At 39.1% G+C, this 19,972-nt stretch overlaps 1 protein-coding gene across 1 annotated transcript in view; it reads left to right on the forward strand.

The window, feature by feature from the left end:
- The first annotated feature begins 1,117 nt into the window (after positions 1–1,117).
- LOC140912581 (mucin-5AC) overlaps positions 1,118–19,972 on the forward strand; it is a 57,795-nt gene continuing 38,940 nt past the window's right edge. Inside the window, exons 1-16 of the mRNA XM_073347198.1 lie at positions 1,118–1,215; positions 5,318–5,386; positions 7,422–7,496; positions 7,761–8,022; positions 9,228–9,342; positions 10,056–10,146; positions 10,582–10,691; positions 10,915–11,131; positions 12,416–12,541; positions 13,620–13,737; positions 14,614–14,752; positions 15,926–16,036; positions 16,800–16,869; positions 17,650–17,787; positions 18,464–18,628; positions 19,529–19,623. Of these exons, the coding sequence (XP_073203299.1) occupies positions 1,143–1,215; positions 5,318–5,386; positions 7,422–7,496; positions 7,761–8,022; positions 9,228–9,342; positions 10,056–10,146; positions 10,582–10,691; positions 10,915–11,131; positions 12,416–12,541; positions 13,620–13,737; positions 14,614–14,752; positions 15,926–16,036; positions 16,800–16,869; positions 17,650–17,787; positions 18,464–18,628; positions 19,529–19,623 (1,974 nt within the window). The 5' untranslated portion in view covers positions 1,118–1,142. The remainder of the gene's footprint in view (positions 1,216–5,317; positions 5,387–7,421; positions 7,497–7,760; positions 8,023–9,227; positions 9,343–10,055; positions 10,147–10,581; positions 10,692–10,914; positions 11,132–12,415; positions 12,542–13,619; positions 13,738–14,613; positions 14,753–15,925; positions 16,037–16,799; positions 16,870–17,649; positions 17,788–18,463; positions 18,629–19,528; positions 19,624–19,972) is intronic.

A 19,972-nucleotide genomic window follows, 5' to 3' on the forward strand; every position in this document is an offset into this window, starting at 1 on the left:
GACCTATTTACAAAAACTCATTGTTCACATTCACATTGTTCCCAATATAATAGAACCTTCTTAAATTCATTGCTGCTAAAACATTTATTTCGTGCAACAAGGAAATGTACTCCAAATTATGAAGAATATACTATCTTTTATATGGGGCAAGAGAAATACATATATTCAGTATGGAAAGACATATACCTAAATATATCTGTTCAATTAGCTATGTTTACTTAGGTCTTATCTACACATTAAAATTAATCCAGAATAAGATCGGTTGCTAATTTAAAAGTTAATCCATTTCCAAAATTAAACTATTAAACTGAACTGTTATTCCGGAATAAGAGCATCAACACAGAGTTAATAAAGAATAGCTATTCCAGAATAATTCCTGGTGTAGACAAGCCTTTAGAAGGGATACAGATTTGATCCAACACTATGACTGAAGCACCTCTGAAGATAAGAATTCCTTCTAGGGAGAGTATTAGTTTTTGTCTACCCAGCACTGAAGAGCTTCACTGCATATTTCTGTACTGTGCCTGGCATGTGGATAACTGTTGGCCTTCAGTGTTCCTGGTCTCTTCATCTTCAAAAGCAGAATATTTACATACCGAGGCACAAAATCTCTTCTCAGAAGACGAGGGTCCCAAACATGAAAAGTTTTATCACACAGCTTGGAGCAGAAGGAGTTAGAGTTTTGCTCGCTGGAAAAATTAGATTGAAATCACCTTCTGTAATTAGGATCATAAAAAACTGCCCCTCTCTCATTCTAAATCCCATCCCTGACCCCCCAAAAGTCATTCTTGAATTATATGTATTGCAAGATCTGTAATGACTGGAGACAGTAAGATTGAGCATAGCTATTCCTCATTGCCGCTCACTTGGAATTCCTTCAGCAGAAAAGTCTTTTGGAAAATAGCAATCCTCCCAGAATGCAAATACACTTGGCCAGCCCATAAGGAAGCTAGAGCATCCTTTGTTTACCTATGCACCTGCAGAGGAAAGGTAAAATCCCTGAAGCTCCACCTTTTTAGAACCTTGTGAAACTATCTGGGAACTGTGCCAAAGCCTATTCTGTTGCTATATAAGACTTGTATAAAGACAAGTGCCTCTTCAGAAGCCTATAGTTTGGTAGTTTCTACCGAACTCCAATCAAGATGGGCATAGACTGGGGGGTACGAATACCACTATGGATACCAATATTAGTGATCACCTTTATGCAGAACAAAGGTAAGAGGCTGTAGGTGCTTTTTATTTTTATTACTTTAGAGAACTTATAATTTGCTTTGCAGTTGGAAAGACTTTTCAGTGGTTTCTCTTTGCTTTGTGCAACTAATAAGGTTTTGTTTGTAAATGAGATTTCCCTGTCTTTTTCTATTCCTCTCCTTTCTAATGTTGCTTCACTGATTTCATATTGCCCTCAAGCCCAGCAAAAGCAGGTGGATGAATTGAAAAGCCATGGTCAACGGAGTTGCGTTGGCATAACTGAGAGTAGAATTTAGTCATATAATTATTCTGGCTGGTCATTTTTACCAGTTTCAATAGTTGGTTTTTTTTCAAATGTGAACATGGAAGGCTGCTAAAAACATGGCAAGTTAATAACATAGACTGCAAGCTTTACATAGTATCTGGTATTGGCTCCCTGTGATAGTAATCCTTCTGGTATTAAAACTTAAATTCACAGCTTTTTCTTTTCTGCTGCTGTTCCACTCCATTAATTCAAGATGCTTCACACTTCCACCTCTTGGTTAAAGAATTTGTATAAATGTTATGTTTGTTAATATATCACAAAATAGAGCTAAAATAGACAAAATGGTGCTTTCCACTCCTTAAAGTTAAACATTTCCTAGAGAAATATATTGCTGAGTTTTTATGACTGGATAAATACCAATATCACCAGTTCTCTTTTGCTTTCAATTTTCAAATGCTCTGAACCAGGCAAGTTCATCATAATATCATGATTATGAATAATCATATAGAAACCTACTTTCTGACAACATATGAAGCCTGTTTTTATAGACATGACAACAAATGTGGTGAATGAATTTACCTATAACAGAGCAGTTGTAGGCTATAGAGAACATACAGTGTTGGGGGAGCACATTACTCATTTGAAATATAAACTTGACTTAAATACTATAGATCATCTTAGCTGAAAAGCCTCTTGTGATGGAGGGAAAGGGTGTGATGAGAAAGATGACACAAAAAGAGCCAGTACAGCGTGTAGCATGAGAGACCATCAATGCCAAGATTCTAGTTGTAACCAGAGGCTCTTATGGAGCAAATAAATATATGAACCAAGGGCAATATTCCTGCAAAATGTCATCCTGTTAGATCCACTTTTAAAATCTACCCAATGCCATAAGAATTTTGGTTGAATGCCAGTTTGCCTGCATAAGGTCAACATAAAAACTAAGGGCCCAATCCAACTCCTGTTGAAGTCAAATGGTGTCTTTGCATTGATCTTAAGGGGAGCAGAATTGGGCCATAAGTAAAGGAATTTAGGAGGTTATCATTAACTTTTAACTGTGAACCTATCGGCAAAATAAGCTGATATTGATGTAAATGTCAGACATGATTATCATTGAGACTTTTGGTAAAGGTGCATAAGGGATTAGTCCAAAGTTTGTCTTTCAAAGGAGAATTTGAAATAAATTTATGAAACCAGGATCCAGAATGCATAGGCCTAGCCTTCTATCATCTAAGAAAGTGTTTTATATTCACATTCTGTGTAATCTTTTATTCACTATGCCCTTTATTCATTCATTCCATGGCTAAACTCATAAAATGTTAGTATCCAGTGTTTTCTGATCTGATGAATAATTTTACTTCCCATGAATAACAAATCCTAATGACAGGTTTCAGAGTAACAGCCGTGTTAGTCCGTATTCACAAAAAGAAAAGGAGTACTTGTGGCACCTTAGAGACTAACCAATTTATTTGAGCATGAGCTTTCGTGAGCTACAGCTCACTTCATCGGATGCATACCGTGGAAACTGCAGCAGACTTTATATACACACAGAGAATATGAAACAATACCTCCTCCCACCCCACTGTCCTGCTGGTAATAGCTTATCTAAAGTGATCATCAGGTTGGGCCATTTCCAGCACAATTTCCAGCACAACATTTGTGCTGGAAATGGCCCAACCTGATGATCACTTTAGATAAGCTATTACCAGCAGGACAATGGGGTGGGAGGAGGTATTGTTTCATATTCTCTGTGTGTATATAAAGTCTGCTGCAGTTTCCACGGTATGCATCCGATGAAGTGAGCTGTAGCTCACGAAAGCTCATGCTCAAATAAATTGGTTAGTCTCTAAGGTGCCACAAGTACTCCTTTTCTTTTTGCAAATCCTAATGAATAATTTTACTTCTTCCTAACTGGTATGCAGTTCCACACTAACCTTTATTAAACCTTGTTATACTTTATTACACCAAAGGATTAATTGTGCCATTACCAGCCACTGACAATGGGCATGGGATATGGCACAGGGTATACATTGTGCTGAATGTGCACTCAGAGGGAAGCAGAATGATTCTCTGGGCTAGAACGCTAGGGAAGAGCACACAGTAGGATCAAATGATACACTCTTTGAAAGTGTGCTGAGTGTGTTGTTCCAGGGACAGTCTCAGACATCCTACTAGTGCAGATGGGGCCATGGTAACCTCTCAGCCCATGTCAGCCTCACCCATTTGGGATGCCTAGCATCAGTGGTGGTGCTAGCAGTCGTTCTGTACTCAGGGAATACAGGATTCTGCCTGCCTTTTGCTCAGGTGCTCCCCATGTCTGCTCAAGAGCTACCAGAATGTGCCCTCAGTATTCTGCGTTTTCATTAAGCAATGTTTTTGGTTAAACAGGCAACCGATGAAGTGAGCTGTAGCTCACGAAAGCGTATGCTCAAATAAATTGGTTAGTCTCTAAGGTGCCACAAGTCCTCCTTTTCTTTTTATATTTTGAGATGATGGTGCAAAGGAATCAAAAGGAATATCTTCAGGGTCGTTGTTATTATTTTGAACAAGAATCAAGTTGGGGGCCCAATCAATAATCTGAAATAAATCTATCAGCTCCCCAGTTCTATCCACATTGCTTCTGGGTATGTTAGTTATTATTTTTGGTGTTTGAAGTTTTAAACCAGCGATTATGGGTCAGATTCTACTCTGAGTAACACAGCATATATGTTGACCCTCTAGCTCTAAAAAGGGTTCTTCCAGTATAAAACAAGCTTCTCTATATCCTTCTCTGGTTATTTGTTATTATTTCTATAGTGCCCAAGATGTACATAGGACTTTGCAGATGGTTCAAGTGTACAAATTCAGAAAAACAAAGACTCAAATGGAGCCTAGCTTAGAAGGGCGGAGAGGGTAGAGTAAGGCTAGCAAAGAAAGAGACAAATTCTCCACTCAGTTTTCATTGGTATAATCCAAGTGATTTTGGTAGAATTTTTATTGTTACAACCAAAAGAAAAACTTGGCTCAAGGCGTGATAGATGGGTCAGGTTCTGAGCTAGTGTCAATCAGGCTAGCTCCTTTAAGTCTACGGAGCTATACCAAGTTACACTGCTGAGGAGCTGACCCGATAGTTGGCAGACCAGGTCCTTGTTTTTAGAATGGATTTGAAGGAGGAGAGGGTGAGAGTTTGGTGGAGATTAAGTGACCAGCTAGCAGGTTGCTCAGGGGAAGCACAGGGGAAAAGCTCACTGACTATTAGCCTTCCTATTACCCTTTCCCAATAAACATGCAAACCTGTTCAGTCTCAGAGCAGAAGACTAAGAACTCCTACTCAGTTCTGACACCTAAAACAAAAATGGATAGGTTGCAAACCCCATCTCAAATGTGTGTGTTTTTCAGAGAAATTAATAACGGGGGGCTGTGATATGTATGGAGTAGGGAATGTGGGAGTGAACGGGGGTGGCAATGATTATGCACCTCAATCAAAGTCCATTAGAGTCACTTCATAGTTCAGGCCCTCTATACCACTTGTCATTGACTTATATATAACAACTGCTGTAAAAAAAAAAAAAAAGAAGAAGAAGAAGACAAAGAAGAAGAAGCATTCCAGCCATCATAACACAAGAGACCGAGAGGTCTTTTAGATCTGAACTGTAACTAGAGAGAAAAATTCTCCATTTTCATCTTTTAAAATATTTTCATCCTCACAGCCTTTGTCTCTGTGTGAATGTGTGTTTGCATTTGCCACAGTATAACAAACCACAATTACCACACAGTTTCCCTGCCTAAAAGAATGCTACTTTTGCAGATGGTATTGTTCCACCAGGTCTTACTGAAGAATTTATGAACACAATCCCCCAAAGTAACTTTTTTTTTCTACAGTTAAAGCCCAATATGAGGACCAACAAGCAAATGATGATGACTATAATTATGTCCAGCAGGGACAAGACTGTAAGTGGCTTATGTTTTATTTTATTTATTTATTTGACAATCTAAATTTAGTCAGTGTTGTCTTAGAAACTCATTGCAATGGACATAGAGTGATTAAAGTGTACTGTGCCTTTAAATGAAGGGAGAGGAAAAATTCCCTATACACAATGTTCAATTCTTTGGAATTGATTCTGTAGGGCCAGATCCTCAGCTGGTGTAAATTGGCAAAACTCCGTTGAAGTCAGTGGGGCTATGCTGATTTGCACCAGCTGAAGATCTGGCCCATTGAAGCTACACTGTTATCTAATCTATAAGTACGTAATAGGTACATACTGCAAATTTACAAGGTGTATTTTACGAGGTTTGTGTGTGCACATGTGTATCACAAAGGTATTTGATAATCGGCAATAAAAAGTACTTTTTTTTCATTCTATTGAGATAACTGCATCACTCGTGATAGGCAGAAATGAAAAGTACTGCAGTACATGCACCAGAGACAGTGCAAATTTGTGTATAAAATATATTATGCTGCTTGTTGGAACATATTAGTTACATGTAATAAGATAAGGGATGTTTATTGGCTGTTGGTATAACACTGCTATCAGAACAAAAAACACGTTGTATAAAAATTCTAACAAAATGTCCCTGGTTCCTTTCTCTGGTAAATTTATTGCACTATAATTTAACTAATCAGCCTGAAAATCTGAACCATAACCTAATCTGAAATTAGCAACCCTGACAAACCCAACAGCTGGAAGCTGAAGGTAGACAAATTCAAACTGGAAATATGGCAAACACTATTAACCTTGCATAATGACAGGTTTCAGAGTAACAGCCATGTTAGTCTGTATTCGCAAAAAGAAAAGGAGGACTTGTGGCACCTTAGAGACTAACCAATTTATAAATTGGTTAGTCTCTAAGGTGCCACAAGTCCTCCTTTTCTTTTTACTATTAACCTTGAGTGTAACTAACCATTGTAACAACTGATCAAGGGAGATGGTGGTTTCTCTATCCATTGAAGTCTTTAAATCAAGACCAGTTGTCTTTCTAAAAAAGATGCTCTATTTCAACTGCAAATCATTGATCTAGTGGAGCAACCACTGGGTGATACCATGTGGACCATGTTATTCAGGAGATCAGGCTACAGGAACATAAAGGTCCCCATTGGCTTTTAAATGTATGAATTTATTAATAAAGATATTATCCTTCATTTACTCCAGGAGTTTAAAAAAAAACACAGAAGGAGCTTTAAGGGAGATTAAAACCATTCTTGACCTTTACCTCCCAGTATACATGCAAGTGGAACCCTGTAGTGAGGATTCAGTAGTAGGTGTTGAGAAACTATATTGCAGCTTCTCTGAATCTCAAATCCATTCAATGCTGGAATCAAAGAAGAAATACTGGGGATGAACACAGCAAATTTAGGGCCAGAACCTGCAAATGGGAGTCATTGTGTGGAAAAGCACTAGGTTCGTGATTAAGTGTTTGCAGAATTCTGCAAGAATTCTTTGTTGTTTGCCTGAAGTTGGCGGTATGTGAGTGTGTGTGCATACATGTACTTCCAGCTAAGAAAAGAATATGAGATCTAAACAAGTTCTGCTGTGGTTTCTCAACCCCAACCACTTAAGCACTCCTCCAGTTTTCCACTTCTACATATACTGGGAGCCAAAAGCTGTGAATAACTTTAATCTCCATTGTGCTGCCTGAGGTTCTTTGTATAGTTCCTATCCTAGATGAAGGATTAAATCGGTATCAGCTTGCGGATACCTACTTTGGGCAGGTGGGGTCAGATTCAGTTGGGCTCCTTGTGTGAGAAAGGACTACTGACTTGAGGAAGGGTTAGCAGGATCAGGCCATTAATGACAGTTTACACTGGAAGCCAAAATTTGATGCAGTGGCATTAAGCCATCAATAGACTCCCTTGGAAACTTCCCAGTGAGCATTACTTGCAGTAAAAACCTTTAACCACTAATGAGGCTAGGAGATCCATATCTGTGTTTGCCAATGTGTTTACTGAACCTTTTGAATTAGTGATAATTGTATTTCTTTTTCTTAGATTTTTCTGTACCAGTAACTAAACCACAAGAAGTGACAATCATCCAACCACTGAGAACGACGCTGCCTGTAAAGCGTAAGTTAAACAAATGCCATGTCTTTATGGGATATTGATCAGAACTGTAGGGTAAGTGAAGAGATGTATAGACTAAAGAGAAAAGTTAACAGAATGACTGATATATACACAGATCAATAGATAGCTAGATGAGAAGATAAAACAGAGAATGGGTTTGTTGTTTAGATAGATGGATAAATATGTACATGAATTAGACAGTGAGTGACTAACGAGACTTACACCGGAATTTTCAGTACAGCCCTACAGCTTGTTTTGAATCCACAGCTGGCAACCCTGCTCACAATGAACGTGTGTGCAGCACCTGGGGCAACTTTCACTTCAAGACCTTTGATGGGGACATCTATCACTTCCCCGGGCTCTGTAACTATGTCTTTGCATCCCACTGCAAATCTGCCTACGAGGACTTCAACATCCAGATCAGGCGCACTGTGCTGGAAAGCTCTCCTGTGATCAGCCATATCACTCTGAAGCTTGACGGAGTGGTGATTGAACTGACCTCAGACTCCATTGTGGTCAATGAAAACCCGTAAGTTCAGATGTCTTATTATCTGATGAAATTGGCGCCATTGATATTGCCCCCAATGGTCTGTTTGAAAGGATGTCTGTTTCAGTCTCATTCCCTCAGGCTGCTCTAAAACAGCATAAGGGGATAGGCCCTTCTTAGAGCAGCAGCAGAAACAGGGGAGTACAGAGCTGAGCTTTATTCCACCTTTACAGATTACCTCCTGACCTATGTGCCATGAAGTTCAGTGGCCCTCCAGACCCTACTCTACTGTTGTAATTTAGAGGCCTCTAGGTGCCATAAAATAAAGGCAGAATAAAAACAAACAGAGCAAAATACCTAAATAAATCCAAGATCAGGAATACAAAAAGCTGGACACTGCAGCGGAAGGAAGGAAGGAAGGAAGGAAGGAAGGAAGGAAGGAAGGAAGGAAGACAGTACATATTAGCAAAAGAACAGAGAGTCCTAGCCTTCTCAGGACTTTGCGGGAGGGATAGCTCGGTGGTTTGAGCATTGGTGAGTTCAATCCTTGAGGGGGCCATTTAGGGATCTGGGGCAAAAATTGGGGATTGGTCCTGCTTTGAGCAGGGGGTTGGACTAGATGATCTCCTGAGGTCCCTTCCAACCCTGATATTCTATGATCCTCTCCTGAAGGATGCCACAAGTGTATATGTGAAGGGGGAAAGTATCTCAGTGATTCCAGTTCTACACTAGAAAGCCTTTCATCTTGTCCCTTCAAGACTGCATATGGGGAAGTCCAGCAATCCCAGCTCTGCCATTTCAACTGAGCTAGTCTTAGTTTCGAAGAAAGAACAAAAAAGAACAAATTGCCTCCAGAGAAGCTAGTCCTATATTATTTACGGCTTTAAAATAATCATAGCAGAGCACTTGACGTGCACTTGCTAAACTACAGACAGGCATAGCACTTTCTGAATTATATCATATAGCAGACAGACTGGCATTTTATAAATTAAAACATCATGTATAGATGTACGGAAAAGGAATGGCACCAGAAGACAACACTGGCCCCACAGCACTTTGGAGAGCAACTGCACAGGAGATTATCCACCCCACCACTGAAATTTTCCAGGTTGTTATAAACTTGTGCAGTTCATATTTAGAAATGCGTGTTACTAGCAAACTCCTTATTCAGTTGCATTAAAAATGTCTCAAAGACTGGATGTCAAATTCTGTACTCCCACTTTAATTGCACTTTGATCTCTCTCCAGAATTCAGCTGCCTTTCAGCCAGTCAGGAATCCTGATAGAGAGAAGTAGCGGCTATTTGAAAATCACTGCCAAGATGGGCCTGGTCTTCATGTGGAACCAACTGGATGGTCTTCTGGTAAGTGTATATTCCAGATGTTACAAAGAACAATTATTTTTAAATTATTCCCTTTATTGACTTTCGTGAGCCAGAGATTAGGTGATTTGGGATATTTACCCATTTTCATTGCATTGTGTTACCCTATTATGCTTTCAATTTCCTTTCTTTTCTCAGAGTTCAGTTTATAATCACCATTCTTCCCAAGCCACTAATAGATCCTTGTAGTGAAATGTAATCTTCCTCAGATACGAAATACACCACTGCTTTGATGTTCACAGCTCCTGGGCTAGATTCAGCCCAAGTTTTTACGGACATTCAGTAGCATAAACAATGGTGCAGAACTCCAGCAATGGAAGTCCACAAGGGGAGGAGACTGCTGTGAAGCAAAGTGGCCACAACTCCCATCCTGAAGTCCTGGGGTGATCATAAGAAATCAAAGATTGATAAAATAGACCAGACTTAGTTTAATCCATCATATTGTTCACCCAAACACCCATTCCTAATGAAAAATCCTGTCTGACCAAACTACTGCATGGATTTAGGTTTAATTTCACCCCTGTGTCAAGGGCCAGCACCATGTCTATGCACCACTGATTTTGAAAACTTAAGTGGGATGTATGTAGTTCATAGACTTTGTGGTGAACCTCTGCATGGTGGTGAATTCCATACTTAACATTGAATACACTGTAACTTTTAACTCTATGTGTAACTCCCTTACCCCATTTTTTTAGGTGGAACTGGATAAGAAATATGCCAATCAGACCTGTGGGCTTTGTGGGGACTTCAATGGCATTCCAATTTACAATGAGTTCACGTCAAACGGTAAGTAACAACAACATTACTAAGCACTGTGATTTGATTTTCTTTCCTTTAATAGTATTTGTTTCACATAGAATGGGGCACTGATCCACAGATAAGTTGTGAAACTATACTGACATTTAGTATTAAACTACACTGATGTTTAATATTGACATGCACTATTTTATATCCTTTGATTTAACACTTGTATAGTAGGCGTAGGGTATAAAGCTGGGACAAGTGATTTCCTGTTAGTTTGTTTTTTACATTTCAACACCAAACACTTGCCAGCTATTCACACTTTCTTCATCACTCTTTCCTTTTGCTATCATGGTGATTACCACTGCCAATGTCATAAGTGTCAGTGTTATGGAAACACCAATGTCCACACAAAATTAGCACTGCATTTTCAAAGCCAATTAAAGCACCATAATATATTTTTTAAATTGCTTATTACAGACATCAAGCTGACTGATGTGCAGTTTGGGAATATGCAGAAGATGGACGGACCCACAGAGCAATGCGAGGATCCTTCATCTTCTTCTCTTACAAACTGCTCTACTGAATTTGTAAGGATCTTTGCTGTAGTATTTTGTTTTTCATTGAAACATCTGTGCTTCTTCCTCTTACATCAATGAATTAATTTGGGGAAAATTTGGAAGAGTAGGAAAACATAACATGAATCAAAAGGAAGACAATGGGATGTCTCTGGAACAAAATCATTTAAAATATCTAAATAAAAATTAGTTCTTTGGCGTTTTGTTGCTCTAACACCACTATTTTCCCTTCTAGAGTGCTATCTGCCAGGCGGTATTGACTGGTAAAGCATTTGTGAGCTGCAATGCACTGGTGGATGTTCAAGACTATATTGACTCTTGCATACAAGACTTGTGCCGCTGTGATGAGTCTATGAGTGACTTCTGCATCTGTAACACCTTTGCTGAATACTCCCGGCAGTGCGCCCATGCTGGTGGACAACCTCTGAACTGGAGAACTAAAGAACTGTGCAGTAAGTATCTCAAGAAGATGCTTTCTCCTATGCTTGCAATTAGTCACCAAGAAATTCCAATAGTGTGAAATTTACTCCTGTGCAGACAGCCTGCAAAAGGCCTATACACCATAATTTTCACTAAGTCAATTTCAACCTGAGTGCATCAGGGCCTTACAGGAATTAAAGGTTGTCAAGGTTCCTCCCCCACTCTGAACTCTAGGGTACAGATGTGGGGACCTGCATGAAAAACCTCCTAAGCTTATCTTTACCAGCTTAGGTCAAAACTTCCCCAAGGTACAAAATATTCCACCCGTCGTCCTTGGATTGGCCGCTACCACCACCAAACTAATACTGGTTACTGGGGAAGAGCTATTTGGACGTGTCTTTCCCCCCAAAATACTTCCCAAAACCTTGCACCCCACTTCCTGGACAAGGTTTGGTAAAAAGCCTCACCAATTTGCCTAGGTGACTACAGACCCAGACCCTTGGGTCTTAAGAACAATGAACAATCCTCCCAACACTTGCACCCCCCCTTTCCTGGGAAATGTTGGATAAAAAGCCTCACCAATTTGCACAGGTGACCACAGACCCAAACCCTTGGATCTGAGAACAATGAAAAAGCATTCAGTTTTCTCACAAGAAGACTTTTAATAAAAATAGAAGTAAATAGAAATAAAGAAATCCCCCCTGTAAAATCAGGATGGTAGATATCTTACAGGGTAATTAGATTCAAAAACATAGAGAACCCCTCTAGGCAAAACCTTAAGTTACAAAAAAGATACACAGACAGAAATAGTTATTCTATTCAGCACAATTCTTTTCTCAGCCATTTAAAGAAATCATAATCTAACACATACCTAGCTAGATTACTTACTAAAAGTTCTAAGACTCCATTCCTGGTCTATCCCCGGCAGAAACCAGCATATAGACAGACACACAGACCCTTTGTTTCTCTCCCTCCTCCCAGCTTTTGAAAGTATCTTGTCTCCTCATTGGTCATTTTGGTCAGGTGCCAGCGAGGTTACCTTTAGCTTCTTAACCCTTTACAGGTGAGAGGAGCTTTCCCCTGGCCAGGAGGGATTTCAAAGGGGTTTACCCTTCCCTTTATTTATGACAAAGGTTTTAAACATTTTGCAGTGACCGGGGATGCCAGTATTCCCCAGAGTACTCAAATTGCAGATATCAGCACATCTCCTAAGAAATTCATCTTCAGATACAGATGTCACCTCTCCAAGGTTTAAATGGAAAAGCCAACACATGGGGATAAAATTAAGAACTCTTTTTCCTTTTTTCTCCTTTCAGACAAGACGTGCCCTTATAACATGCAGCACGAGGAATGTGGCTCACCCTGTGCTAACACCTGCACCAACCCTGAAAGGTCAGCCCTTTGTGAAGATCACTGTACCGATGGCTGTGTCTGCCCCCCAGGCAAGTTTATATTCATCTTTTTTTCACATATTCAAAAGCACCAGCAAAGCATCCTCTCCTAGGATATATTATACCTTTTAATGCTCTTTCCACAGCTACAGGAAGATCCATGTTCTTTCCTTGAGACATGCACATAGTTTCTATCTATATTAATGGAAACACCCTTTCAGATGACAAGGGTTTACTCAGGACATGCATCTGATGTGCAACAAAGTGACTGAAATGAGTATATGACAGCATACTAGAGATGGAACTCTCTAAACCTGGCAGCTTCCTTAGCCATTGTGTGCAGGAAGTAGATTATATTTAGTCACCTTCTGCCCACAAAAATGTTTCCTGACATTAGCAACTTTGAGCCCGATCCTGCAAGGTGATGAACATTTCCTGTGGAGTGCTGACTGTCCTCCTCTCCCTCTGTAAACATTGGGAGTTGGGAGCACTCAGCAGTTGATAAGATTAGGCCATTTTCAGGACTTATGCATGATAAATGGACATTAATCTGTAATTGTAGGTACAGTAACTGCCTGCTATCTTCATGCAAACTACATTCTCATGCTGAGAATATTTGTTGACTGGAATGAATTTATCATCATCATATTTTCCATCCCTGCTCTTCAGCCCATGCTCCATGTGTGGTCACATGTGGTGCTCCCTGGTGTCCTCATCTCTTGTCAGAATAAATTAACGAGTCTCCCTGAGACTATTATGTTCTTGTATTAGGGTGTATAGTGTTTACACTACAAATGGTTCCCATGTGAATGTACAGATTGTTTACTCTATTGCATCCTGTCACTCTGTCATCTCGCAACTCAAATCAGTGAGGCCCATCTCACAAAGGCACTTACCAGAGTATCATAGAGCAAAGGAACTCTAGGATTTCCGCCACTCTTTAATTGGTTACACAGCCACAGCAGTCAGTAGATAGCAGAGATTCCATTAGTACAATGCTTTTTATTTTTGCATTTCATCTGTAGTAAAAAAGAAACACAACATATTTTACGATGTCTTCTACAGGTGTGCTCCGAAACAACTTCTGGAAAGCATGACAAAGTGAATAACTTACTATTTCTTCTTCTAGGAACCGTGTTTGATGACATTAACAGCTCTGGCTGTGTCCCTCTCAGCAAATGCTACTGTACCTACAAAGGTGAAACGTATAGTCCAGGTGCTTCTTTTACATCCCAGTGCACTTCATGGTAACCTGCTATTTTTGTCAAATCTTTTCCTTTTTTCTGAATTACCTGATAATTGTTGGCAATGGGCAAGAAATCATTGATTACACAGGGCCTGAGAATAAATACATTAGTCTGAAGCTTCTGGCTTAAAATACTTATTAAAGTTGTTTATCTCCTTGGTTTCTTTCTGTATATGAGAACAAAAACTTGAATTTAGACAAGAGTAATCTCATTTTCAAACACAGGGACGTTAACAATATGATCAAATCCAGTCGCTGAATGCTCAAATCAGCCCTCAGTAACATAAATCCATTGGTGGACTCCAGCATGAAATATGCATGTTCTATATAAGCATCATTTTAAATTTGAAGACACAGTGTATTACATGGATAGTGAGATTATGTGTACACACATAACAGCTTCTGGATGTGAATTGATGGCTTCCCCCAGCTGCTTAAGTATTACTTCAGTGTATGTATATGTGTATATGTATATAAAAGACACAAAGTCTATTATTTGTAAAGAATTATTTAACATGCTCTGAATTTTGACCCATGCTAATGAAGGTAAGAGGCCAAAATCAATGGGAGAAAAATTCCTTGGTATTCAGTAGAATTGCTTCTACTTTCACAAGGGCTGGATTTGGTCAAAAGATTTACAATGGATAGCTTTAGATTGAAACATCATTACCATGAAGACAGAAATGCCTTTCCCTTAGTCATTCTGAGTTTTTAATGCGATATCAGTTAGTCTACTTGCAAACATTCTTTCCCCTGAAAAAGCAGTGATAAAAACAGCAGGGGGGGAAATGAAGGTGTCATCTGTCCCCATTTTCTCCCATTTTTCTTAAGCTTGTGTTACTCAAGCTTAACAAACATCTCTTGTATTTTATTTCAGTACCTGTACTGGAGGCCAGTGGAGTTGTGTCAGCCTTTCATGCCCTGGGACTTGCTCCATTGAAGGAGGTTCTCACATCTCCACATTTGATGAGAAACGTTATTCCTTCTTTGGAGACTGTAGCTACATCCTGACAAAGGTAACTATAATTGGGCATTTACTGCCAGTGCAACTTAATATAGGAAGATTCTTTAATTAGAGAGGATGCAACTTAATTAGTGCTACTCGAAGTCTCAACATGGGGCTTGATCCAAAGAACAATGAAATTAATTGGATTGTTTCCATTGACTTCAATGGGCTTTGGAACAGGCCCAGAATAAACAAATGCAAAGACTTAATCAGGTAGCTGGAAACATTAGGAATGTCTATTATTTAGGTGGTGGGATATTTCCTTATGAATTACTTTGCATTTTCCAGACCCCTCAGTATAACCTGCAGATGGTTACCATACATTTTCAAATAAATCTCCTCTGTCCTGTGTTTTGTACTTTTTTCTTTCTGAGTAAAGTTAACCCTCCTTTCTGCTTCCATTGTCACCCTTAATCCAGTTTGCCCCCAGTTTACCTTCCTTGATTAAATGTTCTTCATATCAGAAGCATCATTTATAGTTCTCATGCAAACTGACTATCAGCTTTCCTATTGCCCTTTCCCAATATACATACATAACTGTTCAGTCTCAGAGCAAAAGACTAAGAACTCCTACTCAGGAGTAGGATCTAAAATGTGTGTGTGTTTTTCAGATAAATTAATAACTGGGGACTATGATATGTATGAAATAGGGGATGTGGGAATGGTAATGATTATGTACCTGAATGAAAGTCCATCAGAGTCACTGCAAAAGTCAGGCCCTATATATCATTGTCATTGACTTATATATAATAACTTCTGTAAAAAAAAGTAATAAAGACTTAATATTAAAAATAACACACACAAAGAATTACCTTTCCCCATCTAACAGTTGTGTGCTAGAAATCCTTTTAATGAGATAAAACAACCTCACTTTTAGTAAGGTCAAGTTAAATTTTAACTGAAAAGAGAATGCCACAAAAATATCTGTTGCTAACCTAGGAATGTCTGAACATTAAGGCCCCTGAAATCTCCCCATGAGTACCTCAGGTATTTAATACCACAGTCAGCTGATACTTTTCATTGTGTTCATTGCCAGCTTACTTTGGTGAGTGTAAATGGGTGTGCATATGAGAGAGAGACAAAGAGAAGGAATGAGCAAAATTTACAATGACCCAGTTTACCGAGAATGTTATTTGATATTGATTGCTTTTCATCTAATGGGTTTGGTTTTTCTTTTTTTCAGCTCTGTGACAGCAATGCCTTCACCGTTCTAGGAGAAGTCCGCAAATGTGGCCTAACTGACACCGAGACATGCCTGAAAGGTGTAGCCATAAGCATAAGTGGAGGACAAACTGTATGTAGTAAAAACAAATACCCAACCTTTTGCCTGAATGTTTTTTAAATTGACAGTTATTGGGTAGGTAGGTGTGAGTGGGAAGGATGGGCTTAAACTGAAGACCAGAGAAAAACTTTAGTGATCTGTAGCTTGCAAAAAGTGTTTACCCATCACCAACTAGACTCACCACAACTACTGTTCCTGATGCAGTAGGAACTGTGTTCAGCCTTATGTTGTGTCCAGATGGAAAAATATTTGAACATGAATGGTCCTTGATCCCAAATCCTGTAGCAATGAACACACATATGTATTGTTTGTGGTAGATACCTGCACAAAAAAGAACAGTGCAGCTAGGAAGTCAGCATTGGTTTCTGTTCAAATAAGAAATAACCTTAATCAAGCAAAAAGAAACCGCAGTGCAAACAATGGAAGTCAAGACACTGGTAGTTCTCAGGCATTTACATTTTATACAGATTTTCTAAATAATTGCTAGTTATAACAATTATAGAAAATAGTATAGTAACAAAAAAAGTTGTGGTGAACAGTTGATTTTCAAAAAAAGAAAAGGAGTACTTGTGGCACCTTAGAGACTAACCAATTTATTAGAGCATAAGCTTTCGTGAGCTACAGCTCACTTCCTCAGATGCATATAGTTGATTTTCACTATATCAAGCGTCCAGCTTTTTTCTTCATCTTGTACAATACTAGATATGAAATATTTGGAAAGTGCTGAACAGTTCCTAAACCTGCTTGCCAATCACTGTCTTTTCCTTCTTGCCAGATCGTTGTGATCAAACCTTCTGGCAGCGTGTTTGTGAATACGATCTACACCCAGTTGCCCATCTCTGCAGGTATGTTCTTTTAAGAGACACCTGTGGCATTCGCAGACTTTGACTTGCCTAGCCTAGTGCTTTGCTTCTACTCTCAGTTACATTCTGAAGCCAGTTACCCTGCAGTAACCTCTTATTTTTAAAATAATTGTTTTTGCTCATTCAGCATTTTTTAGTTTGGAGATAATCGGATATTGTTACGTAACCATTAGAGAACTTCTTCTATTCATACATACATTATCACTCTGATATTTCCAGACCCAAGTAGTAGTGTAGGAGTAAATTTCTGATATACACTGGGACCCAAAAACCAGGCCCTACAACTTACTGAGCCATTAAGTTGCCCTGTGTCTCTTCTGCCTGTTTTCATGAATATTGTTCATCATTAAAGACTTTCACTCTATCCAGACCTCCTTAGTTTCTTCCTCATATTTACAGGAAGTACAAATACTGTATGTGTATGGAGTATTTCCAGATTGGATCCTAGGACAAAATCATGTTAGGTATTTCTCACAGAGCCAAAGTCTGTTTGGACACACAAATTCATGTTCTTCTCCTTGTTCCAAAGAAATTACTACACTGGAGGAGTGTTCTGCCCGCTTGCCACCTAGAATAAATATAGACTAACTTTGTACCAGATTTTAGATCCAGTTTAAAGTAACGCTCCTTTTTTCTGCAAGTGACAGCTTCACACTACATGGAGCAGCAGCTTAGTATAAAGAGAATCTTTGCAAATAATGGACAGTTGTTGCAATTTTTGATCACATACGAAAATGTGTTTATTGTGTTCTTTGTCCGTAGCCAATGTTACCATCTTCAGGCCTTCATCATTCTTCATCATTGTACAAACAAACTTTGGGCTTCAGCTTGAGATCCAGCTCATACCCATCATGCAACTCTTTGTAAGCTTGGACCCATCCCACAAAGGGCAGACATGTGGTAAGTGGACTTATCTAACAAGTGTCTTTCCTACTGTGGAGAAGAGACTGACTTAACTTGAAAGTGTATTATGTGAGATGTTAGTATAAGTGTTAAGCCACATTGTTGGTTGGTTTATGTTGTTGGAAGAAGACCAAAAGAACATATGCCACTGAGTGCATGCAGACACAGAGGCTTGGACTCCTAGACAGAAGCACCACCCAGACTGCTTGTTTGGGTGGGAGACAGGTAGCAGGATCAGAGACAGTCAGAGAGTTAGACTGTGCTCAGGAAGGGAAGCACTGCTGAGCTTTTATAAGATTAAGATTTCTCTCTGGGAGTAAGAAGTAGAAGGGTCACTGAATGCTATTTTTACTTTTAGGTTATGTTTACTCTGATCAAATAAAAGTGTAGTGGTTTTTCAGATCCAGAAGTCAAAACATAGCCAATCTGTGGATTTTGAAGAGTTCTGCAGGGCCCCTGAAATAAAGATAGGAAAAGTAGCCAGGTTAGTCTGATATTCACAGGAAAGTGTCCTAAGAGAAAGCTTTCAGAGGTAAAAAGGTTGTACCAGCAACCCAGAGACATGGATCTTGAAAAAGGTACATAATCAGGAAGGAGGAGGTTGTGACCCCACTCACTGAAATTACCTTTGATCTTGTATGAGAGATTCAAACTCCTTCTGCTTCCCACTAAGGTCTTTGTGGAAACTTCAACAATATCCAGACAGATGACTTCAAAGCCACAAGCGGTGTAGTGGAAGGAACAGCAGCCGCCTTTGCCAATACCTGGAAAACCCAGGCTGATTGCCCTAATGTCAAAAACATCTTTGAGAACCCGTGTACCCTCAGCGTAGAAAATGGTATGTTCGTTAAAATAATATTTTTTTCTACAATTAGAAGACAAAATACATCTGACAAAAATAGGTATCAGAAACAAATTCAGATTCTAAATTCCATGTTACGTTTAGATGATTTTAAAAATTAAATCATAGCAAAAGATTAGCTTGAAAAACAAGGCAATTATTTAACTGCAAGAAATATTAACAGGATGTTGTGACTCATTTTAACTAATCCAATCTTGCCCATCCACTTTCAGTCAGACGAGATTGAGGGTTGCTCTTCATAAATAATAATAATACTTAAGACTAATAGAGTATTTTAGAGCCTCACAATAGCCCTCTGAGTTAAGAAGTGAAGTGTTAAGATTCCCATTTTGCATATGGGGAAACTGAGGCACAGAAGAGGTTATCATTCCATCCTGTAAGATGCTGAGTGCTATCTAGAAGGTGTGGTGTGCTCAGAACTTTGCATGTTTGGACTGTATGTAACTTGCCCAGTGCTGCACAGTGAGTCATGAATCATACTTGGAATTCATTGGTTCACAGCTCTCAATCTTCTGTTCTAACCAATAAAGAACTTAAGTTTTTACAGTCCACAAGCCACTCTTTCTGCTGCTAATATGAATTGAGCCATTGGTAATCCACATTGAAAATCTCCTGTTTCAAAACACAAGTTCAAGTTTTTGCAGCTTAATAAAGGCAGCCATTGTGATTTAGCTTCAGTCAGTTTATGACACGTTCACATTTCTGTACAAAGAGAGTGGGCAGCTTTTTGTGTTTGAAGAAATACAGAGCCAAATTCTACTCTTTGTTATGCTTCTGCAACTCCGCTGAACACAACGGGGTTACAGTGATGTAACTGGGAAGAGAATTTAACCCATAAAGTGAAACATGAATTCCTTACATTTTCTGTTTTTCCAGAAAAATACGCTCAGCACTGGTGCGGATTGCTGACTGACACTCAAGGACCTTTTGCTGAATGCCACTCAACAGTGAATCCAGATGTTTACCACACGGTACTTCACTAGTTATTTCTTTCGCCTTTATAATAGCACCAGTAAGAGTCTGATCCCTGATACCAAGTGCCAGGAGAAACACGTACTGAACAGGAGGACCTGGTTTAGACACCCAATTTGCTTCTGACAAGTTCATCAGGCTACAATAACGTTTAACTGTAATTTGATTTCATGTAATCTACTCCTTCTCTAAGTAGGCATTTTTCTTTACACTATCAGGAAGATAAGTTTACTTGTTTCACTTTGTATGTGACACTGCATTGATTGCAAATATCTGATATAAAGAATAAAACTATTTTTTCCTTAAATAAAAGGAGGAACATAAAAATACAGCTGCAGACATCTATTG

This window comes from Lepidochelys kempii, chromosome 6, assembly GCF_965140285.1.
Source record: "Lepidochelys kempii isolate rLepKem1 chromosome 6, rLepKem1.hap1, whole genome shotgun sequence".
In the NCBI taxonomy this organism is placed as follows: Eukaryota; Metazoa; Chordata; order Testudines; family Cheloniidae; genus Lepidochelys; species Lepidochelys kempii.